This window comes from Letharia columbiana (assembly GCF_014066305.1).
Source record: "Letharia columbiana isolate WasteWater2 chromosome Unknown Sc0000028_s0, whole genome shotgun sequence".
Classification (NCBI taxonomy): Eukaryota; Fungi; Ascomycota; class Lecanoromycetes; order Lecanorales; family Parmeliaceae; genus Letharia; species Letharia columbiana.
In genome coordinates, this window is record NW_023501070.1 from 279,832 (window position 1) to 301,595 (window position 21,764).

The following is a 21,764-nucleotide window of genomic DNA, read 5'->3' on the forward strand; positions in this document are numbered from 1 at the left end:
CCACCCCAGCGCAAGTGTTGGGTTACAGCCAGTCAGAGAGCCCTGATATAGTGTGGTGAATGTAATCTTACGCGAGAGCATATCTGTGGCAATTGGGGGGCCAATTGTTCTGGCGCAAGATGCAAGGATTAGGGAAATTGAAGTTGCAATTTCCCATCATGCAGGAGAAATAATAATGCGCCGCCGTGGGAATAAAAGTGGTGAAGAGAAGAGAAGAGAAGGGCAAAGAGGTGAAGTGAAATTGGTGCGGCGAAGCTAAGAAATAAGCAATCCACTAGATCAAATTGAAACCCTTGGCAAATCCCTGCTACCCACTCCCTGAGACGGGCGCTTCCCCTGTTCCTGCAGTCGCTTCCTTTCTTAGTCTCTTCCAGCTCTACATTTCATTGGCCGCCATGGAAGCAATCAAAAATCAATTGGGTGAACTGGACCGGGGCGGAATCGGCCTCTCATCTCCCATGAAATTGCCATCCATCCCGGCGTTGATCTGGGGAAGTGCATCATCGATGGCCAACTGCCAGAGGGAGATGACGTGAATTATCCCCATCATGGCAGCGAGGTTATCCGATTCTCAACTGCCTGACCGTAGATGGCTACCTATGGGCTGTGCTCTGGTGGTAGGATTCGAGGCAGTGCAGGACCCACTGTGAAACTGGGCCTCAACACACCAGGACGGTAGGAGTCTTTCGGCGCTTGCATCATGTGCCAATGACACCTCATGGACCATTAGAAACACAAGAAACCCATTCTTTCGAGCATGGCGGTAAGGGTTTCTTCGCTCTGAAACCCTTTGAATCAATGATCATTGTTTGCCTGTCAAAACTCGTGTGATCCATTCCATACTGGAATACGAAACGTGAATCTCCTTGCTCAATTACCAAGCAAACCCTTTTATCCGTCTATTGCAAGCCTCTTGTCTTCCCATAAACGTACTCTTTTCACCTTACGCACTTCCATTTTCCACCACTCTTGCCGTGCCCAAAATCCCCCTGACGCCTCCTTTCCCACCGGCCTCTCTCGCCTCAATATGCACCCCCAAGTCTGCTTCCACTCTAATCGTAACCTCCACTTTCCCACCCTTCTTCACCTCCTTGACTGCAGCTTCAGCAAGCACACTACCAACATTCCACACTTTCTCTCGCATCTCCTCTTCCTCGTCTTCATCGTCGTCGCTATCAAGGTCCGAGTCATCGGACGCGGGCTTGCCATTTGCCTTCGGCTTCTCCTTTTTCGACACCTTGATATCTCTCAGCCCCTCACAAACCTTAACCATGACATCGCCGCCCTCTCTAGGAACGGCAAAAACACCCCTTCTCCGGCAGGGAACCGCCGTTTCCTTTTCTACTAAAGCAGTGAACAGACCTTTCTTCACATCTTCACTGACCACCATAACGCCAATAGCGTTGCGTAGATGTGGGGTCACGGTCACCATAGGGTGAGTTGATTGTTCGATATCGTCTTTTTCAAACTCTTGCACTAGAGATGCTTGAATGGCGGCGCCGCGAGCTGACAGGGATGAAGGGTCAATGGCTGTAGGGAGGGTGGAGGGAGAAAGAATGCGAGTGGTGGGTGGGAAAAGTCGTTGAAGGTTTTGCGAGATCTTGGGTGTATGCGATGTTCCTCCCGAAAGGATGACCTGAGAGGGATGTCAGTCGCAAGGTTCAAAGCAGACTTCAACAGTGCACGCCAAGTCATCGGAGAGACCTCTGGTACGTAAGAGTGAAAAGAAGCGAGCCGCATGTCCTACCTCATCTACATCTAGGATATCAAGGTCTGCTTTCCGCACGGCTTCCTCAATCAGGCGAGTAAAAGCCCCAAAGACCTTGCCAGCCAAAAGCTCGTAGCGTGTTCTATTGATCGTAGAGCTGAAGTCGATTCCATCCGCAAGAGATTCCACACTGCAGCTGGCATTACCGCCCAAACTCAGAGCCTTCTTCGTTGCTTCAGCTTCGAGCTTTAGCTTAGCCAGACTCCTGTCGTTTTGCCGAGGGTCCGTCTTGTTCTTCTTGGTGAACTCCTTGGCGAAGTGATCAACCAGGACCTGGTCAAGCTGTGCACCCGCTGTTTCGTAGTCATGGGATGTGGACAGTATGCTGTAAATACCGCCTCTCGAAGCAATGACGGCGATGTCCGATCTCGTCCCTCCCAAATCCGCGACCACAATGATCTTGTCCTTCAATTTTGCTTCCGGCCGTGCATCGTATGCTAGTACAGCTGCCGTTGGTTCTGAGATCATCTGTAATACATCCACTCCAGCTGCTTTCGCCGCTTTGCTCAAAGCTTCTCGTTGCTCCTCTGTGACATTTGTGGGGACCGTAATCACTGCCGCATTGACTTTCTTGCCCAGGAAGTCAGAAGCAGAGGATGCTAATCGACGAAGATGACGAGTTGTGATCTCGGAAACCGTGACGATATTCTGGGCTTCCGACTCTTTGTCTTGTATCGAAAATGCTACTGTAGATTCGTGCTTTTGGGGGTGGGCGGAAGCGTGGCATGGTGTGGGATCTATCGAGTCGAAGTCTTTCCCCAGGTAATCTCTGAAGTACGCAACTGTATTCTTGCTGTTTCTCACTAATTGCGACTTGGCTTGTGTGCCATGATATTCTTCTCCCTCAATATACGACAGCACTGAAGGTATTTGGCGGTCACCTTCTTCGTTCGCAATGACTTCTGCCTTGCCTTCCTATATAAGAGACTTGATCAGTACAGCTTTCCATGCTTCCTTCCATAATTGGCGCAATAAAGGGAACCAGGATCAGGATCATACTCCAGATGTGTAGGCAATAGAACTGTTCGAATTGCCGAACGATATTCCAATTGCGGTTATTTCGGGCGAAGTTTCGCCCTCCTCCTGGGAACTCATTATGCAGTACTATCAAAGGACTCGTGCTGAGATCGTCTCATATCACGTTGCTCTCAGAAATAAACAGAGCCTTACAACGTTCGAGAGCTGAACTTTTTCGAGCCCATGCCCAAACTTTTTTAGCCCCGGTTAGATCCGACTATCAAAAACGGGCCTTGGCATCAGAAACATCCACTCCAGGCGGTCTCCACTCTTACACTCCAAGCAAGATGCTAAAGTACTTTTCTGAACGATAGATTCTACGGCCAATGGCCGCACAAACACTCGTACTTCCCGGCGAAGCCATTCCTTCAGACATCCTCCCTATTCCCTCAAATCCATCTCTTGCACTCAAACTGGGCCCTGGCCTCCGCCATGTCCCTCCGTCAACCATAACCTCCGTCCTCGCTGGCTCGCTATGCATCGACCAAAAGAAGAACTCAATATGGGTCGAAAACAACAGCGGTAGGGTACTGCTTTCTCCTGCCCTTCACGGAACCTCCTCACTTCCCTGGGCGACTCATCATTCGGCATGCTAAATATCGCGCCTTTACTACCAGTACATACCCCAACCCAATGACCTAGTCCTAGCAATCGTCCACCACTCCTCGACCGACTGGTACCACTGCGCCATCACGCCCCACACGACCCTCGCTCAGCTCCCGCAATTGGCCTTCGAAGGCGCCACCAAGAAGACCCGTCCCCAGCTCAATTCCGGCAGCTTGATCTACGCGCGCGTCCTCTCGGCCTCGAAACACACCGACCCGGAGTTAGCATGCTGCAACCCCTCGACCGGCAAGTCCGAAGGTATGGGCGAGCTGAAAGGCGGGATGGTGTTCGATGTCAGCTTGGGGATGGCGCGGCGGTTGTTGCTGGCGAGGCAGCGGGAAGAAGGGGGTCTCGTGGTGTTGGAGGAGATAGCGGAGAAGGTGGCGTTTGAGGTTGCGGTCGGGAGGAATGGGAAGGTGTGGGTGAAGAGTGGCGGGGTGAAAGAGACGTTGCTTGTAGGCAGGGCGTTGCAGGAGACGGATAGGGAGGGGTTGGGAGTGGAAGAGCAGGGCAGGCTTGTGAAGAAGCTGCTCCGGGGAATATGACCCGGAAAAAGAGCGATTTGTTTTTTGAGATGTTCAACGAAGCCCAAGTTACTCACTTGCCCTTTGCGCCAGTACTTGATGAACCGCCCCATTTGCCCGATTTACGAGTTGCCATTGGCAGAATCCCTTAGCAGATCCTGGTCAAACTTACTTACCTTTGGCTCAAGAAACACAAGCTAATCTAGATATTAAAGCGATTGACCCAATAAACATTCCATTTTGCCGACCCACAACCTATCTACCTCGACAGATGCAGAGCGGCTTATAATTTGACCCCAACGACATCGAGAGCTCGTTACATATGAAATATAGGCGAAACGATGGGAATGAGCCCAGACATCCATGATTTTGCAAGCTCAAGGAGGGCCTACTTTAGCAGCTATCATGGGCATTGAGCTTGACGTTGATGGTCTGCAGGCTTGGAGGAGACCATTTCGGATGGCAGTGAACGCGCAGCTCGGACTCATAGATAGATGGTCACAATCAATACCTGAGGTGGGTTGGGGGGGGGGCTGTTTCAGCAGGGAATGAGAAGGGAGTGGTTAGTTGAAATCATAGATTTGGATGTTTAGGTATCTCGTAGATAGATATATACCAGACTCCACGCTTCCCAAACACGCAGAACGAGCCGAACTCATCGATTGTAAGTAGAATTGACAAACACACGAACGAACAAACAGCTCGCTACAACCATGCGCCCACTTCAACCCCGTCCATCGCATCTCGCCCTCCCTCCCTTAAGCCGACACACTCCCATCCTCCCTAATGCCCCTCTTCCTCATCGCTTCCTGCCAGCACCTCTCACAATAGCTCATCTCCCCATCTCTCACATTGATACAATTAACGTGGCAGACCCTGCACTTGGGCCTACTTGCCTTCGGCGATTCCTTCTTACCCCTACGTCTCAGGGCATCCTGGAAGCATCGCTCGCAGAAGTTCGTATTGCTCTCGCGGACATTGACGCAGTTGACATGGCATGTGTTGCAGATGGGACGTGTGAATGTGGGAGAGGCATAGCGTTTCTCTGGGTCGGAAGGGTGAGTAGAGCGGCTTTGTGGTGCTGCTGTTGATGTTGGGTTGGGTACGTGACAGGCTGGAGGGGCTCCACCTGTAGGGGACCTGGAGGAAAGAACTGGCGGCGTAGTCGGGGCTCCGCTGCCCGGAAGCCCGAAGCGAAAGCTGGTTGAGAATCCAAAGGCGCCACCGGTGGGCCTTGATGGTGGGGATGGTGGTGGCAGTTCGATAGGGAACGAGGGCGGAGGTGGATGGTCGGACCTCGAAGGCCCATAAGGAGGTGGAGGAGGAACAGGAGGCAGGCCACTGGAAGGAATTAGCAGTTTCATTCATTTTGTATCCCATGCAGAGGAAATCATAGGCATTCCCGTACGTGCTACCTTGTCCTAACCATGCGGCGGTAGGAGGACGGACATTTTGGGCGGGTTGTTCTGGTGACGTTAGGTTTCCCCAGCGGTCATATGTTGCCGCGTTGTTGAACATGATGACTATTCTCTGTCCTTGTTGTTCGGAGTACGGTGGTGCTCTTCCAGAAAGATGCGGTCACGAAAAGCAAAAGCCAGAAGTGTAATATGGCTGGGACGCTGGCAGTATTGGATGGCAAGTTTCTTCCGATACTGCTGCAACTGGAGCAGAACAGAAGGCTTGTACTCTGAGTCGCACTGGGACAAGAACGAGGAGGGTAAAAGGTAATTATAAAGGCAGGTTGTCTTGAAGATTGTACCTCGCTGATCGTATGACTCTGAGTTGCAAAAACGTCGGAGCCGGTCACCAACAGAAAAGCTTGGAGGTTGTGACCCAACCATTTGATAGCATTGTGGGCTTTAAGGCCAACAGAGAGCAAAGAATGAGAATGAGGCGAAATAGGGTACTGTACATATAATATACATTGTTTTCATAGGCTGAAGGCATGTTTCATCGGGTGCAACACTGCCAATCACTAGACCTACAGTTCCGAAGGCTCAAGGTCGGCGGTCTACTCATGCCCAGGAATAAAGCACGCGGTTAGGCACCGCTCTTCCGTGGGAATGCTTGGCTCAGTTTGAGGCAGCATTACCATCCTTGACTCCGTAAACAACAGGTACCGCGTGAAGATAGGTAGCTCGGCGGCAGGTCATTGCAATCACTGGGTTATTCTAGTAGTCGTCTTCGGAAATCTTTCGCGCCAGCTTTCTCTTTTTCGAACTTCTTCCTAAAGCGGGTCCAGGCGGTTGGAAGTCCTGTATGTCGTCTGTATCTTCAGCGGCATCGAGTACATCCTTTCGCTGGGTCTTCGCCTTATTCAGACCGACGCGGATATTTCGCTGGACCCTGGTCTTGGCGCCGAGAGCCCATAGGTCTCCCCACTTGGACTTACGTGCATCCCGATAGGCCTGTTTGCTGTAAGACTTCGGAACAGTCCACCGCTCTATCCTACCTGCAGGAGTGCAAAGATCGAGGATGACGTGACGGCGTCTCTTTATTGGCGAAAGAATCGCCCGAGGTAAGCTGAGGGTGCTGACACTTGCGACTTTAGGATCAATGGCCTCTTGCGAGCTTTTCGTGCTTTCAATCCCTTCCGCATCCTCAAACCCTGCAAAAGCAGCCTCTACGGCTGCCTGGCCTTGCATAATATTGTCCGCCTCCCGCTGGTCAATGCCGCGCTGAAGAGCCACGTAGCTAAATAAGATGTCCTCGTGATTCTTTTCTCGCGAGCCGAGGATACGTTGCAAATAGTGTGGGCGAATGTAGCGTTGCGAAAAATGACAGTAATCTTTTCTACCTTGGCTCCGTCCAGCTGTGATATACATTGGGCATTTCCCATGGTTCGTACACGGAGCGATGATCATGCCCTTTTCCTTGTGCCCGAAACGATTCGGAGAAGCAGCTTCAACGGGCGCTTCCACTTCTTCGTCTCCTGGTGATGCTACGTGATACTTCAATAGCGTTTCCCTTGCGCCTGCAATGAGCTCGAAACCCCTTGGGACCCCTTTCTCGATCAGAACGAGGACACCACCTTTCGGATCCAGTAGAGACCAAAAGTTCTGAATTTGGTTCTTTCGTATGTAGTCTTCTTTCAGTGTCCATAGAGTATGAGGCGCCAAGATGATGTCGTATTGTTTCCTGGGTTGAGGGTTCTTGTTTTCAAGGGAGGGATGGTCTCGTGACGGATCATAGTCTGGAAGACGGGGAATGAACGTCGTATCGTCCAGCAAGTGGCTTGCCCTGTTTCGTAATGCAGACGACCCAGTAACGACAGTAGACTTGCCATACGGCGGAGGCTTATTAGGTGGAACTCCGTCGGGTTGCATGAGTTCCCACTCTGCACGCATAATCTCCCGCCATGCAAGAATGCCAGCACCTCCCGCCCCAGCGTCTAAGACACGAGGACCGCCTTTGTTCTGTATGAGCTTGCGTATCCACTCAGATCCTAAGCGCTTGCGGATCTCTACCAACGCGCTCGTTACAGTAGCATATGCCCCAGGCATTATTGCAGCGATATAGGCATTACCTTCCATCTCGCCCATGTTAGACTGAGATGCCTCCAACGCAATCGGTTGCTGCTTGAGATGGGCCCTTGATATCGTGGCTGTAGAATTTGGTAATCTAGGCCCACCAAAAGTCTTCTGGGCGACTTCGGACAGTTGCTTGTTAGAGGCGTCTGCGAGTAGAGCTGTGATAGGGTCGATGACGGTATCCTTGGGTATCTGTATCGTAGCTGGTGACGTGCTGAACCGTCCAGCGACTGTCAACGGATGTGTCCTTACTGAATCGCCGCTCTCGTATGCCTCATCATCTTGTTCAAAGTCTTCGGTATCTTCGTCCTCGATTGCCAATTGCTCCGACGACAAGAGATCGTCTGAGGGTTCTACTGGTTCCAATTTTTGCGAGCTCTTTTCGGTTGTTTTTGCTTGTGAAGCGTTCGCCGCAGCTATGTCTCGGAATACTGCCATCCGCGCCTGAAAATCTGCTTCTGTTTCCGAGGGCATCGGCTCTGCGTCATCGTCCATCAATTCATCTTCGTCAGATGGGACTTCCTCGTAGATGACCTCTTCCAGTCTGCCCTCAGCGTTTTCTCTCATGAGCACGTTTTCCGGGAAGTCGCCCTCTTCTTCCTCCGCGCCTCGAAGCAGATCGAAATCTTCAGGTAGCGTGGTTGCGGATGGCGGACCGTAAAGCCTCTCGTAGACCGTGTATTCTTCCGATGAAAGAAAATCTTTGGGCAAAGTCTCTCCGAATGTCTCGCGTGCCTGGCGTACTATCGATTCCATCTGCGCTGGAGTTTTCGGGAGCTCATTCTCGAGAGCCCCAACATGTTCGACTGAGGCCCGAAGTCTTCGCGCGGCGTTAAAGGATCGTGTCTGAAATTTGTATTGACTCCACGGCTTTGCTCCATACTTGGGGAGTCTGGCAGTTGATGAGAATCCATTTGCGAAAAGGAACAGCAGCTGGGAGGAGCAGTAGTGACAGAATCGCTGTCTGGTAAGAGATACCTGCATGCTACGCTTCAAGGCGGATGTGCTTCGGGCCTCCTCACGAGTAGATTTTCAAGTGTGAATCCTCGATCTTTAGAATGACCGTACTCGGCTAGCGCCGACCTTTCGATTAGATATTAAATATCCATCATTCTTGAGCCATCTTCCTAGGGCAATTCATACGATATGGCTTCCAAAGCAACACGATTTCGCTGCCTACACGCTACATCTATACATCCTATACGTCCCTCGGTATCCTCCACCCGCACCTTTGCCACCGCAGTCTCCGAACCCACTGAGCCCATCGCCCCTCCAACTTCAACGACTCGTCGCTCTCCTACCATCTTCCGCGACCGCCTCAACACCGGACCTTCGCTCTCAGACTTCACATCTCCTCCGCCCGAGAATGATGCACCAGAGATTCGAACAGCCTTCGTTGGCCCCGCCGGCAAACAGAAAGAAATTACCCGCCTCCCATCCTGGCTTCAAACGCCCATACCTAACAACGAAAATTACAAGTCTATTAAACGAGATCTACGCGGACTGAATCTACATACTGTTTGTGAGGAAGCGAGATGCCCAAATATTAGCGACTGCTGGGGTGGGTCTGACAAGAGTGCCGCTACGGCTACAATCATGCTTATGGGCGATACGTGCACGAGGGGGTGTAGATTCTGCAGTGTGAAAACAAGTAAGGCGCCTCCGCCTTTGGATCCCCATGAGCCGGAGCATACAGCCGAGGCATTACGGCGGTGGGGGCTGGGGTATGTGGTGCTTACATCTGTTGACCGGGATGATCTGGCGGACGGAGGTGCTCGTCACTTCGCGGAGACCATTATGAAGATCAAAAGCAAAGCTCCTGCGATGCTGGTGGAAGCTTTGACAGGTGACTATGCTGGGGATTTAGAGATGGTGGCTAAAGTCGCTAGGAGCGGATTGGATGTCTATGCGCATAATGTTGAGACGGTGGAGGATTTGACACCGATGGTCAGGGACCGGAGAGCAAAGTTTAGGCAGAGCTTGAGCGTCTTGAAGCACGCCAAAGTGGCCAAGGAAGGACTTATCACGAAGACAAGTATCATGCTCGGACTGGGAGAAACGGAGGAGCAGCTCTGGGAGACACTAAAAGAACTGAGGAAAGTCGACGTCGACGTTGTGACTTTCGGGCAGTATATGCGGCCTACAAAACGACATATGCCCGTACACACATACGTTACTCCGGCCGTCTTTGAGACTTGGCGCCAGCGTGCCCTGGACATGGGCTTCTTGTACTGCGCTAGTGGACCCTTGGTTCGCAGTTCATACAAAGCTGGTGAAGCGTTCATTGAAAACGTCATCAAGAAGCGGGCAAGCAAGAATCAAACAGCTCTGGCGGACGGCGAAATGAATGATAAACTGGAGAGGAGTACGATCATCTAACGGAGAAGGTTAGTCATAGCACTGGGCCAGGCGTTTTGCTCGAGAAAGCATAGAATGACACTGATAGTGTCTGGGAGGCGGCGTATGTTAACTTGCTCACGAAATGGAGAGAAAGGAAAAGATTCAGTCATTATGCCTGCCTGTGAAAGGTTCAGAGAGTAAATACTTCCCTTCATCGCAGTAAAGACATTCCTTTCTACCCCTTTCACGAGAGCTCGTCCAGTTGAAGTAATATTTGAACATCAGACATAAGCAGAGTTCCGCCGTCCCCCCAGCCGGATGAACCCTGGATTTCTTGGCGAACACCGGGGGGGGGGCCCCGGAGATAAGCTCTGACCGTGTCCCAACCCTCAGCACAGAAAGAAAGAAAGAGAAAAAAAAAAGACCACATGAGAGGCAGCCTCCTCAAACCCAACCCCCGACATCGCCCCACCGCCCGGCTTCCCGCACCCCGTCGGACCCTCCCCACCATGGCCCCCCCGCCGCCCCCCAACCCCGCCCCCCCACCCCTCCGCATCCTCATGCTCCACGGCTTCACGCAATCCCCGCCCCTCTTCCACGCCAAAACCCGCGCGCTGTCCAAATCCCTCGCCCGCCCCTTTCCGACCCTGCACCTCCGCTACGTCCCCGCGCCGCACCGGCTGGCCGCGGCGGACATGCCGGGCCACGGCGCCGCCGCGCTCGACGTGCCCGGCGCCGAGGCGCCGGAGGCGTACGGGTGGTGGAGACGGAAGGACCACGTGATGAAAGACGGGCAGGGGAAGGAGGCGGGGACGGGGGTGGTGTACGAGGGGATCGAGCGGGGGTTGCAGAGCGTGGCGGATTGTATACGGGAGGAGGGGCCGTTCGACGGGGTCGTGGGGTTCAGTCAGGGGGCGGCGGCGGCCGCCATGGTTGCGAGTTTGCTGGAAGGTCGGACGCGGACAGAGGCGTTTGCGGAGGCGGAGGCTCGAGGGGGGATGCCGTATCCGGCGAGTTTCCTCGGAGGGGTCGACGGCTTCGTGCAGGCTCCGCTCAAGTTTGCGGTGTGCTACAGTGGGTTCAGGGCGCCGGGGAAGTTGTACGAAGCTTTCTATGAGCCGCGGATTAGGACGAAGGTGTTGAATGTGCTGGGGCAGGTGGATGTGGTGGTTGATGAGGTCAGGGGGATGCAGTTGGTGAGTGTTTGCGAGGGCGGAGAGGGAATGGTGGTGGTGCATCCTGGGGGTCACTTCGTTCCCAGTCAGAAGCCGTGGTTAGATGCCGTTGTGGGGTTTGTGAAGCAGCGTATGGAGGGAGAGGGTAAGAAAGAGGACAAAGAGGAGGAACGGGTCGAGGATATGGATGTCCCCTTTTGAGGCGAAAAGGGCTTTGGATTTCAAGCATAGCGACGGGCGTTCATGGTGCATTGAGAAGATGGTATTAGAAAACGAGGATTGCTAGATTCGTAGAACCTAATCGAAGAAGATCCCTGTGTTGCATATTAGAATCGCTAGCAAAACAGAATCACGCTGTGGTATCATATCAAAGAATTTGGAACGCTAAACCTGACACGCAGTCAATCCCCAGATCAGATACTTCCTAGCACGACCTTACCTAGGATGTCTCCCCCTATTTTCCCTTCTTTGACTCTTCTTCCTCGTTGTATGGATGCTTGATGGTCAAACACCATATATCGAGGTAGTCACAAATCGTAGTAATAACGTCATGCTTACGAACAATCAGCGTTTTTAACCGTAGTTTGCACGGGAGGACTTACAACGAAGCTGCCATAGACGCCAAAACTCAGGCCCATCAGCATGAAGACAAAAGCGATCTGATATGTCCCGAATCCCAAGGCACTTGGCCAGAGTCCCAATGTCGGGCCTAGCGAGTCGACGACTGCAAGGCCCAGAGGGAACGTAAGGACGTTGTGCATGGGGAACTCGGGATCCTTAGTCAGATGTGCCACGATCATTCGGCCAACCGAGTATGCATTGAGCAAGCCAGCGTAGAAGACGAAGGGTATGAGATGGTGGTTGAGGATAACCGGCTGGAGGTAGAGGTACGCAGCGACATGGGCTGAAGCGACGAAGAAGGGAGCAAGTCCATAAAGCGGCTTTGTGACGGACTGTTTCCGTTCGCGCTGTACTTCCATGACATGCAAGATGCTATGCAGTGTCAGCGCAGAATAGCTGATGCGAGTCGAACGGCTTACCTTTGTACGGTGTTCGCAACCAGCACAACACCCCCGTATACCATGTACCATTGATTCCAGGGCATTTCATAAAAGTAGTCGGGAATGATTCCATGTTTCGCAACGCCTATGGTTTCAAGCATGGATTGTTGCCAGAAGCTGCCTCCTCCTTTCACAGCAGTAATTGCATACACAATGCAAAGTGTCAAGATTCCTTCGACGGGTCCAGATACGATGCCCAATATAAGGGTCTCTGTATAATACTCATCCCACGTTTGTATGTAGAACGTGAGCGTCGCTAAGGACAATCAGAGAAGAGCGCAGGACAGATGTGGGGAGAGAGGCTTACAGCCAAATAAGGTCAAAATGGTGGACCAGCTCTGACCTAGGTTCATAGCGGCTGCAAAAAGAAGTACTTCTAGAACTGTGTTGCATGCATCCACACCTGGCCCGCGAGATCAGCCCTGAGCAAGCTCTGAAGTTCATAGTCGAACACACCATGATCAAATAATTCTCCAAGAGGTCCACTTTGGTGTGTTCTCCGTCTAAGATCCCAGCATCAGTACCTCGTAGAGCCCTTCACCGAACGTCTCTACATACGCTTGTGTGCCATCCACTGCGTCAAAGGTCTGGTAAAGGAACAGTCCAATGGACCAGGAGGCGTACACCCAGCGTGGCATATCCTGATCGAGACTTGGATTGTACCAAAGCAAGGTCAGGAAATTGAGGACGACGAAGCTAAAGCCGGACAGGGTGATCTGAGCAAGAGTCGCCATAAGTGAACGTTAGAAGGACACTTGTTCTCATGAACTCACAGCATTTGGACTAAAACTGTCAGCGGTATGATCATGCATCGAAACACAGCTAAAGATTCTTACGCCATAGACATAGGAAAGCACTTGATAACCACATTGTTGTAGAAGGGCTTGAGCACGTATTTCGATGTCAACGAGTGGTCAACTCCGGCGTATTTGTAGTCGTGAAGACCTTCCAACTTCTTCTGACGAATGTAAACCATCTTGAGCTAGAGAACATGCACTGAATAGCAACGCAATCCTTTGGAGGTTTTAGTAACAAGGAAGCAACTTCAAAATCTCTAGGCACGCGGATTCATTTCAAGGTTGACGCGACGCCAAGACTTTTTCAGCGGAGTGACGTCCGGCCGTTTAGATCCGAGAATCCCTGTTTTTAAGAATGCATTTGTAGATCACTCAATCACGCTTGCTCCACTGAAGATCACGTGCAATCAACAATTATATTGCCAGAAATCGCCCTAACTCTCGAACTCAATATTTCCAGCGCACACCCCTATCCGACGCCCCAACAACCACGTCCGGCAACGGGCCCTTCTCAAGATCCACAAGATTGCTCTCCAAATGCGCCGCACCGCTCGCACCCATCAAGACTGCGTCGCCTTTCCCCATGCCAAGCAGGCTATGATCCGCCAACCACCTCAGCGCACACTCCCTGAGCGTCAACTCATGCTTCTCAACGACGGGATCCAGCAGCTCCATCACAGCAAAGTACTCCTCGTTCCCATAGCCCCAATTCTTATTTCTCTTATGTGACTCACCGCCGGCCAGGAAGCCCCCCGCAATAGGGTTGAACGCGTAGAACTTGATGCCGTAGTGCCTCAAACGGGGGAAGAGCCCAGGCTCTACGGCGCGATGGAGGACGTTGTATTTGCCTTGATAGACTGACGGTTTGACCCATCCCTCGCGATCGCACAGCTCGCAGATCTGCGCGACTTCCCATGCGGGGAGACAGGTGACGCCGAGCTTGGCAAAGAGGCCTTCTTGGTGGACTGCGTTGATGCCGCAAAAAATGTCGCTTTGAGGGACAGAGCGGTCAGGGCCAAGATAGTAGACGTGCAAGTTGTGCGTTCTGAGCTCTGCGAGGGACTTCTGGAGAGTTAGCCGGAGCATATCGGAATGGTAGCGTTGGTCGAAGTCTGTGTGCGTGCATCAGGATTTTTATCGTTGCGGAGGCGGAAGAAAGCAAGGACGTACCCCAGCCCTCAGGTATGGCGGTCTCGGGGTTCGAATGGAACGCGGGGAGATCCTTTGGGCTTATAACTAGACTTCGCTCCTGACATTTCAATTCGCCGAGCATGCTCTCCGGTGTGACGTTCCCGTAACGGCGTACGGTATCGATCTCGGTGTGCTTAATTCGAATGAGCGGTATTACTGTGGAGGCGCAATCGTGGACTTACCCATGCTTCTGGAAGACGTCCAATATTGAGTTCCCAGTTTCGAGATCAGTGACCCGGCAATGTGGTGCCACATCTGTGAGCAGAATTGGCAACCTCGAACGCAGAGGAGAGATAAGAGATTGTAGCAAAAGTCATGCATAGAGAGAAACTCAAAATTGCAAATCCGCACAGGCAAATCGTCAAGAAAAGTGGCAACCCTAAGAGCCCCCATCTTTTCGCTTTTGATTACTTTTGTGCGTATCAACCAGAATGAATTGACTGTTTATGTGGACTCCGTGAAATTTGGGATCTTCGCTGGGGTAATTTTCCCCTTTATGCATGACTGTCGTTCAATCCTCTTACAACGATTCGCATACTCTTCCGGCCGAACGACATCGCGCCGAGTACGACTTTCGTGATGGCTTTCTGGCTCGAAGTCATGACTTTGCTGATACTTTTGCGGACGCAGTGCTTCCAGAGGTAATTGAACTATTGGACGATACTGCATATCGGGTTTTCGCTCTTAAGAAAGCGACGACAGTGGATGTTTCATAGCCAAGGGCCTGATATGAGGAGAGTAAGATCTGATGCGCTAGTTGAATCGATTGATTGTAGTACTCAGCCGCATGCCCGTCAAGCAACTCCTGAGTCTATATACGCAAGATGGCACCACTCCGTTGACTAATATTCGTCCCTGCACCGATAGGCAAGACTAAAGAAACTTCCGAGTCCCTCTCGGGACAAACCTGCGAGAAACCGACATTGAATTGCAGCTTGAAAGACGGAGTTAACGTCTTTCTTTTCTTTCTCTTTAGGAGCTAGTCCTGCTTAGGAGCAACCCGCGAAGAGTGGTGCGACTGAACGATTAGTGGCTTCGGGTGCCAAGCTCGAAATGGCAAAGGCATGGACAGTATCGACAATTGATGCTGCGCTGAGATATAATTCTACGACCTATGTTCGCAGGGGCACATGTTCGTTCCTTATGGCGGAAACCGGTGGCCTGGCTGTAAGGTCCGCTGCGCATTCGTCAGTGGGACATTTGCTGTGTCTAGTCCAGTCAGGAGATACTCTCGAGATGTCTATCTCCGCCAAACTCCCGTGTCCAATGGTAAGAGATGCTTGTTCTCACGAAGAGCTTATCTCATAAGTCCGGTGATTAAGTTGATCCTGGTCCGCAGGTAGATTTCTCTGACTATATATAAGGCGTTGTTGCATGCAGATGCTGTAGATAACATCGATACTTCGTGAATGCTTACCTTGGATTCGAAATCTTTTTCCCCCAAAATGCCTGCGCCGCCTGTCCCCGCATCGCTGCAAATCAGCGTGAATGCCACCAAGGTCGAGTATGTCCAGCTGGGTACGTACATTTCGGAGCAACCATGCCTCCTATTTTTACAAGCTTCGGGCTTGGAAAGCCAGCTTTTGAGAGCAGAGCGCTCTACTTCTGCCCTAGACCTTCGTTACGACCCGGCTTCTTGCCCTGAGAAAGCCATGCTGACTCCGAAATTTGCGTAGGCTCCTCTGGGCTTCGAGTCTCCTCGCCAATCCTCGGTACTCTGGATATTGGCAGTAAGGACTGGCAGAATTGGGTGATGGAGGAAGACGAAGGGTTAGAGATATTGAAAGCGGCCTGGGACAGAGGTAAGTAGAACATGTCGAGATATACTGATGATTTGTAATTCAATCAACAATAGGCCTCTCAACTTGGGATACCGCCAACGTCTATTCGAGGGGCATAAACGAGGAGATCATTGGGAAAGCGGTTCAAAAGTTTGCGATACCCCGGCACAAACTTACCATCTCGGCCAAGTGCTGCGGAACGGTCCCAGACGAACCAGGCATTTTCAGCTGGCCGTTTGAGGCGCAGATGCAAAAGAGTAAAGACTATGTCAACCAAGGCGGTGAGCAGCTCTGTGTCAGTATGAGGCGTCGTCCTATAGGTGCTTTGGCTGAATATTTTGGGCCGGGTAGGCCTATCACGCGGCGCGATTCTCAAAGCCGTTGATGCCTCGCTCAAGCGTCTCTGAAAAAACTATATCGCCCTTCTCCAGATCCACAGGTACGACACCCCAGTTCCTCCGGAAGAGACCATGAAAGGGCTTCACGACCTCGTCCAAGCCGGCAAAGTCAACTACATTGGCGCAAGCTCCATGTGGACATACCAATTTGCCCGCATGCAATTTATCGCTGAGAAGAATGGCAGGACGAAATTAGTGAGCTTGCAGAACCGGTACAATCTTTGTTACAGAGAGGAGGAGAGGGAAATGAACAAGTTCTGTAACGAGACTGGAGTGGGTTTGATCCCATGGGGGCCTTTGTTCTCAGGCTTGCTGGCAAAGCCATGGGGAGCCGAGTCTGCCAGGTGGAAGATGAGTGTTGCTATGAGCGGTGGGCTTACGGAAGCAGATGGAAATCATCAATAAACGAGTTCAGGAGGTAGCTGAGAGGAAGGGCTGGAAGATGAGTCAAGTTGCCCTGGTGTGGATCAGAGAAAAAGGTTGCATCCCCATCGCCGGCTTGAACAGTACCAGTATCGAGAGGCTAGAGGAAGCGTGTGCTGTGCGGGACATGACGCTGAGTGCAGATGAGGTGAAGTATTTGGAAGAGCCATACGCTCCAAAGCCGGCCGCTGGGCACATCTAAAGTGGAAGCCAGGGGTGAATGAGAACCAGGAACAGATAGCAGTCGAGTATGCCGTTATGAGGTGGGCACATTCAAAGATTGCCTTAGGTTTTTGGTCCTGTGGATCGGGACAAAGAAACAGTACAACGCCAAATGCAAGACGTGATAGTTTTGGTTGCACACTTCAGGGTCATAACAGCAGAGTCTGTAGATGAAATCATCAGCAGACACTCATTTGCGAATCATAATCGTCGAGAATAGAGGGAGGGTCGAGCATGAACATGTTGGGAGACCATCGTTGCAATCTTCTGGTCAGAAGAGCCAAAGCAGGCGGCGCACCGCTCTCATACATATATCCAGGTTTACAGCCAGTTCCGAGGACATGTGGACTTGGCTGGGCGAGAGCCCCTAGCGGTTGCAAAATATCGGGCTATTTGAGTGGAAAAATGCGCGCGTCGAGTGCTAGTGCCGCATCACCCCTGCTCACCCTAAAAGCGGCCAGCCCCGAACTGAGGGCACATTTCTGTCATCTTGGACCGCTAATACTTTTTCTGCGGAGTGACGTCCGGCTGTTCGGATCACCGTTTCAACGATTCTGGCAATGGAGTGATATAGACTATCGCTGAGCATGAACAACGCCTGTAGCTATGCAATTGTAAACCTCATGAATCAGGGAATGCCATTGACCAGTTCTTGCCTGCCTCTCCCATCCCCCTCCTCAGGAACAAGAGTCCAGTCTTTCACTCCCCCCTTCCAATCTGCTATCCGTCCTTCCTTTACATCGACGAGGACAACCCGGACTTCCTCTCCTTCAATGTAACAGCTTGCTCCCCCATCACCTTCAGCCTGCGCAAGTGGCGTCGACCCGAAGAACCCTTGCTCTTCCCTGGCCTGATCCCCGAAAGTGTTGTTGTCGAGATGCTTCTCTTTGCACCACCTCTCTTCGTCACTGCCTTCGCCTACCATCCTCGCTTCGCCGTTGATAGTAGCGCTGATACTGCTCAATGCGCTCGTATTGATATTCAGCAACAAGCTGGCAAGACTCGAGCGTGTTGCTTGAGGTGGCGGAGAGCCTTCGCGAGTAGGATCTGGATTTCGAGTCGGAGGTCGATGGGAGACCCAGTCGTGGACGAGTATGGATACCCGGGGGTTGTTTATCAGGTTGAGAGTCTTTTTAGACGAAGGGTTCGTGGTCATGATGATGACTGGGTTGGGGTTGAAGGGCGTCGAGGAAAGGTATGTGTAATTCATAAGAGAGATGTGGGGAAACATGGCATCGCATGTTGCAAGATGTAGCTATTTATGTGGTTAGTGTCTTCCAAAGACTGTTCGGGTCACGAAAACATACAAATCTGGCGTTCTTAAGACATGCCTCCACTTCTGAGGGCAAAGATGATGAGACCTGTGGATGTGTAGCTGTCGCCGAAGCCTCCCAGTTTAGAGGCGGCTGTTGAGTTTCTGTCATGGCGATGATCTACTGACGTTTCGCTGTTGAGGTTGCGACATTATACATACGACTTTCGAAGAATGATGCTTCGAGGACCCCATGACCCCCAGGGATGCACATTACGCGCTAGCAATCACTAGCGCATGGATGTGCTTTTCGTCGCCCAGGCATACTATCGACCCTTTTAACAATTTGCTTTGTGAAGACTACATATACAAATGAACCTTCACAAAGCTCAGAAAGCAAGTGATTGTTGTGGTGTTTGTACAATTAGATAATAAGTAATTGAGTGCCTCAGAAAACCAAATCCACGCGGTCCAAATTACCACAACTATCACCTTTCCGGCTTCCAAAGCCATAGAACGCTCCATCGATGCATCATGTACTTAGGAAATACCGATGGAATGGATATCATCGCAGCAGCAGACCTTCCGTCCCTCAACCCTTCACTGACTTTGGCCCCTGTTTCTTCCTGGACCATCTGTAACCACGCTTTTGATTTATGCGCGGACAAATGATGAACGGTCACCATCAACACCATCAACACCATTGGTACCATCCACTGCCGTCTCCTTGTCGATGAAGCTACCTCGGCTCCTTGAGCTCTTCTGTCTCCCGAATCGGCCTCCTCCGGACTTTTTCCTGCCACCTGAACTGGACGTCGCGCCGCCCACGCAAAGGAAGACCATGGCGAGGAAGAGGCATGCTACGGCTGCCCACATGAAGCCAAAATTGTATTTCCCAAGAGTTGCGGTTGTGCCGGCAGATCTGAATGCGTCGCGGCCTTGCACGAATGCAGCACTATGTTTTGTAAGCATACTCGTTATGAAACAGCGTGGTCCAGATAGCTTACGTCATCAACGCGGCCGTAATGGTTTGAAAGAAGAGGCCGACCGAGCAGAGAGCGCCGGTAAGGAAGCTGCCAACGCGGCTGAACAGGGCAAGGAGACCAAGGACGAGGGCGCAAGCAGAGAAGAAGAGGGCGATGAACTCAAAGGCGAACATGAATCGCGTTTCTAGATAGTACTTGTCCGAACTGTTGCGCAGATGATTAGTACCGTGCCAAACGAATGGACGGATGAGATAGCCTACTGCTTGATGAGGGAAGCCGGCAGTCCCTTGGTAGTGCCAAAGTTCTTCTGGGGATCGAATGCATATGCTGGATGTACGTGCGGGCAAGCATTGCGTCCGTTGGTGTCACCGCAGGTATTCCAGAAAGTCCATCTGGAGGTAGCCGGAGCGCCTGGGATGGCGGAAGTATCGGCCTGGAGGAAGTAGAATTGATTGGTTGGATTTTTGTCAACAGCACCACCGATTACAACCAGAAGCATCAGAAGAAGAGCTCCAGCGATGAGGACGAGGGAAACCACAGCGAGAGGTGCTCCTAGGATTCATCAGTGCTGGTCGTCTCGTGTAATTAGAACAACAGGAGCTCACTGGGTGACATCTTGGTGAATGTTTACGGAGGGCTGTCTATCCTGCGTCTTTTGATTGTTAGTATGCGAGCATTGAGGCTGAGGAATAGAGACTTGATTAAGGCGCAAACGTACCGGTGAGCAAGAGAGAGCAATGAAAAGATGATGGGGGTGGAGGAGAGAGGGAGCGCACAAGGATTGAAGTCGTGTTGTTAATCACTAGCTGTGGCTGACGTAGTTGCTAGTGCCAACCGCGAAATTCGAATTGGGTCACGTTGGCGGACTAAAGGCCCCCAGCGCAATTTCCCTGTTCTGCTGCCCAATACCCCGGCCTATCCGCTGCTTTGTACGGAGACAGGGTCATTCCAATTGCACCCACTGTGCGCAATCTACGTCACCGACATCATATTCACACGGATATTTGGCGACGGCGAGGTTCCATTCCTCAAGTGTTCAAATGTTCAAATGTTCAAATGTTCAATTGCTCTTGCTGGAATTGTCACGACTTATACAAGTAGGCATTTCAAGTGAAAATACCCATGCTAGAAGTCCGATTGTCTTTAGCGCTTCCCCAGCTTCTTTCCGCATAGAAAGCTGGCTAGGTATGCACGGAAAGCGGTGATAGCCGTCGTTGCAGGGAGCCTCAGAGCCGACAATTTTCCCTTATAACTTCCTCATTGGGAAACTGAGTATCGAGAGGAAGAAAACCCCAAAAGCTCGAAACCATCATGTCTGCTACAGTCTGGCCACCAATTTCCCATGAGCAACTAATGAAAGAGGAAGAAAAATCGCTGGTACGAGTATCTCAAGACCAACAAAGTATTTCTGAACATGTGGAATAGTTGACGCATTGTAGGCGTGCGAGCTTGAATGGCTTCTGAATCTGCTGCAAGAGAGTCTAGCATCTCTGAAAAGTGGACTCCAGGAATGCGTCGCTTTGCTGGCTCCGAAAGAACCGGGGTCCACGCTTGCCCTATCGTCACTGCGGTCTGAAAGTGTCAAAGGTTTCGTGACTAGGATTGGCACTCGGATTATCAAAGGAGTATGTCGCTTTCCTTCTTTCCATTAGACTACCGTCGGACTCTTCTTCATGCTTTGCCTACCGCAATACATAGCTGCATGCTTTTGTCTCAAGGAAATTCTCTTCGGTTTGCCCTTTGTTTTGGCATCCTAGCATCTCAGCTTACGCATGATGTAGGACATTAACCTTCGGCTCACTACTCTGCCCCCTCCACGCTCTCTTTCATCCTATCCGGTCCACTTGCAATACCCCGTTCCACTCCCACAATTGACTGCCTTGCTCACCCTTTTGAACCAAGCCCTGGACATTATCGACATTAGCAGATGGACGGGCGATCCGCATAATGGGGCTTTCATATCTGGCCAGCTACGTTTACTGGCTGACACCATCGGAGAGGCACAGCAAACGCTCAAAGGGGGTGAAGATGTAGTAGGGGGGAAGTGGTGGGAAGATGCTATGACTGAGGATGTATGCCATCTCGCTTCCCTAACATTGCGTTTCGTCTGACGAAATCTTTTTGCTTCTTTCCCCTTGAACATCATTTGTTTTCGTGGCACTGCCGCTACACTTCCTTATCACTGTTCGAATTACTCACGTTCCAAATCTACCAAGACATCCTCACCCTCGGTCCCGCCAAGTCTGTCTCTTCATCTCTCCATCGCCGACGCGGCCCTTCTCCTGCATGTCCGCACTCTTGCTCCTCCGTCTGCACCGGAGTCATCTCTCACAGGCCTCTCTCTTCGTACTCGGCTTGGCCTGGGTCCTCGACCGCCTGTCCATGACGAGCTCGGTCAAGTATTCCACTACCGTGGAGAGGAGGTGACTGTGAAAGAGAAAGTAAGGGTAGAAAGCCAAGATCCAAGTCTAATGGCTGTATTGGCCAAATTGAGCGCTTTGGGGCATGCGGTCGGAGGGTGGAGGCTTAAAGTTGGAGTGGTCATGGGGGAAGATCTGGAAGGAGATGCATAAGGGCGAAGAAGTGGAGTGTCTTCGGGTATCGCCTCAAGACCCTAACAAATTCGCAAATACGGAAACACGACCCGCCTCGAGAGCAGATGGCCGATCAAGCTGCTAGTCTACCTGGCTCCG

At 51.6% G+C, this 21,764-nt stretch overlaps 13 protein-coding genes across 13 annotated transcripts; 6 read left to right on the top strand and 7 right to left on the bottom strand.

Moving 5' to 3' along the window:
• Positions 1-943: 943 nt before the first annotated feature.
• On the bottom strand, positions 944-2,863 carry HO173_008174 (uncharacterized protein; the record flags this gene model as incomplete). Its single annotated transcript, XM_037310074.1, has 3 exons — positions 944-1,636; positions 1,748-2,683; positions 2,768-2,863. The coding sequence occupies 3 exons, from the start codon at positions 2,861-2,863 to the stop codon at positions 944-946; spliced, it is 1,725 nt and encodes a 574-aa protein (XP_037163034.1).
• Positions 2,864-3,111: 248 nt separating this feature from the next.
• HO173_008175 (uncharacterized protein) lies at positions 3,112-3,936 on the top strand (the record flags this gene model as incomplete). Its single annotated transcript, XM_037310075.1, has 2 exons — positions 3,112-3,312; positions 3,403-3,936. 2 exons carry the CDS (start codon positions 3,112-3,114, stop codon positions 3,934-3,936), a joined length of 735 nt encoding a protein of 244 aa, XP_037163035.1.
• A 737-nt stretch (positions 3,937-4,673) lies between these two features.
• Positions 4,674-5,433, bottom strand: HO173_008176 (uncharacterized protein; the record flags this gene model as incomplete). Its single annotated transcript, XM_037310076.1, has 2 exons — positions 4,674-5,256; positions 5,324-5,433. 2 exons carry the CDS (start codon positions 5,431-5,433, stop codon positions 4,674-4,676), a joined length of 693 nt encoding a protein of 230 aa, XP_037163036.1.
• A 653-nt stretch (positions 5,434-6,086) lies between these two features.
• On the bottom strand, positions 6,087-8,429 carry HO173_008177 (uncharacterized protein; the record flags this gene model as incomplete). Its single annotated transcript, XM_037310077.1, has 1 exon — positions 6,087-8,429. The coding sequence occupies one exon, from the start codon at positions 8,427-8,429 to the stop codon at positions 6,087-6,089; it is 2,343 nt and encodes a 780-aa protein (XP_037163037.1).
• A 162-nt stretch (positions 8,430-8,591) lies between these two features.
• HO173_008178 (uncharacterized protein) lies at positions 8,592-9,824 on the top strand (the record flags this gene model as incomplete). Its single annotated transcript, XM_037310078.1, has 1 exon — positions 8,592-9,824. The coding sequence occupies one exon, from the start codon at positions 8,592-8,594 to the stop codon at positions 9,822-9,824; it is 1,233 nt and encodes a 410-aa protein (XP_037163038.1).
• Positions 9,825-10,294: 470 nt separating this feature from the next.
• On the top strand, positions 10,295-11,161 carry HO173_008179 (uncharacterized protein; the record flags this gene model as incomplete). Its single annotated transcript, XM_037310079.1, has 1 exon — positions 10,295-11,161. One exon carries the CDS (start codon positions 10,295-10,297, stop codon positions 11,159-11,161), a length of 867 nt encoding a protein of 288 aa, XP_037163039.1.
• A 253-nt stretch (positions 11,162-11,414) lies between these two features.
• HO173_008180 (uncharacterized protein) lies at positions 11,415-12,997 on the bottom strand (the record flags this gene model as incomplete). The annotated part of the gene is made up of 8 exons (XM_037310080.1): positions 11,415-11,513; positions 11,563-11,953; positions 12,001-12,277; positions 12,329-12,424; positions 12,478-12,524; positions 12,580-12,737; positions 12,795-12,804; positions 12,858-12,997. The coding sequence occupies 8 exons, from the start codon at positions 12,995-12,997 to the stop codon at positions 11,415-11,417; spliced, it is 1,218 nt and encodes a 405-aa protein (XP_037163040.1).
• Positions 12,998-13,265: 268 nt separating this feature from the next.
• HO173_008181 (uncharacterized protein) lies at positions 13,266-13,904 on the bottom strand (the record flags this gene model as incomplete). Its single annotated transcript, XM_037310081.1, has 1 exon — positions 13,266-13,904. One exon carries the CDS (start codon positions 13,902-13,904, stop codon positions 13,266-13,268), a length of 639 nt encoding a protein of 212 aa, XP_037163041.1.
• A 1,550-nt stretch (positions 13,905-15,454) lies between these two features.
• HO173_008182 (uncharacterized protein) lies at positions 15,455-16,197 on the top strand (the record flags this gene model as incomplete). Its single annotated transcript, XM_037310082.1, has 4 exons — positions 15,455-15,527; positions 15,686-15,811; positions 15,865-16,071; positions 16,142-16,197. 4 exons carry the CDS (start codon positions 15,455-15,457, stop codon positions 16,195-16,197), a joined length of 462 nt encoding a protein of 153 aa, XP_037163042.1.
• A 63-nt stretch (positions 16,198-16,260) lies between these two features.
• On the top strand, positions 16,261-16,813 carry HO173_008183 (uncharacterized protein; the record flags this gene model as incomplete). Its single annotated transcript, XM_037310083.1, has 2 exons — positions 16,261-16,461; positions 16,577-16,813. 2 exons carry the CDS (start codon positions 16,261-16,263, stop codon positions 16,811-16,813), a joined length of 438 nt encoding a protein of 145 aa, XP_037163043.1.
• A 648-nt stretch (positions 16,814-17,461) lies between these two features.
• Positions 17,462-18,257, bottom strand: HO173_008184 (uncharacterized protein; the record flags this gene model as incomplete). Its single annotated transcript, XM_037310084.1, has 2 exons — positions 17,462-18,088; positions 18,141-18,257. The coding sequence occupies 2 exons, from the start codon at positions 18,255-18,257 to the stop codon at positions 17,462-17,464; spliced, it is 744 nt and encodes a 247-aa protein (XP_037163044.1).
• A 482-nt stretch (positions 18,258-18,739) lies between these two features.
• Positions 18,740-19,686, bottom strand: HO173_008185 (uncharacterized protein; the record flags this gene model as incomplete). The annotated part of the gene is made up of 4 exons (XM_037310085.1): positions 18,740-19,040; positions 19,093-19,275; positions 19,332-19,623; positions 19,677-19,686. 4 exons carry the CDS (start codon positions 19,684-19,686, stop codon positions 18,740-18,742), a joined length of 786 nt encoding a protein of 261 aa, XP_037163045.1.
• A 696-nt stretch (positions 19,687-20,382) lies between these two features.
• Positions 20,383-21,644, top strand: HO173_008186 (uncharacterized protein; the record flags this gene model as incomplete). Its single annotated transcript, XM_037310086.1, has 4 exons — positions 20,383-20,448; positions 20,511-20,696; positions 20,853-21,143; positions 21,288-21,644. The coding sequence occupies 4 exons, from the start codon at positions 20,383-20,385 to the stop codon at positions 21,642-21,644; spliced, it is 900 nt and encodes a 299-aa protein (XP_037163046.1).
• Positions 21,645-21,764: the final 120 nt, after the last annotated feature.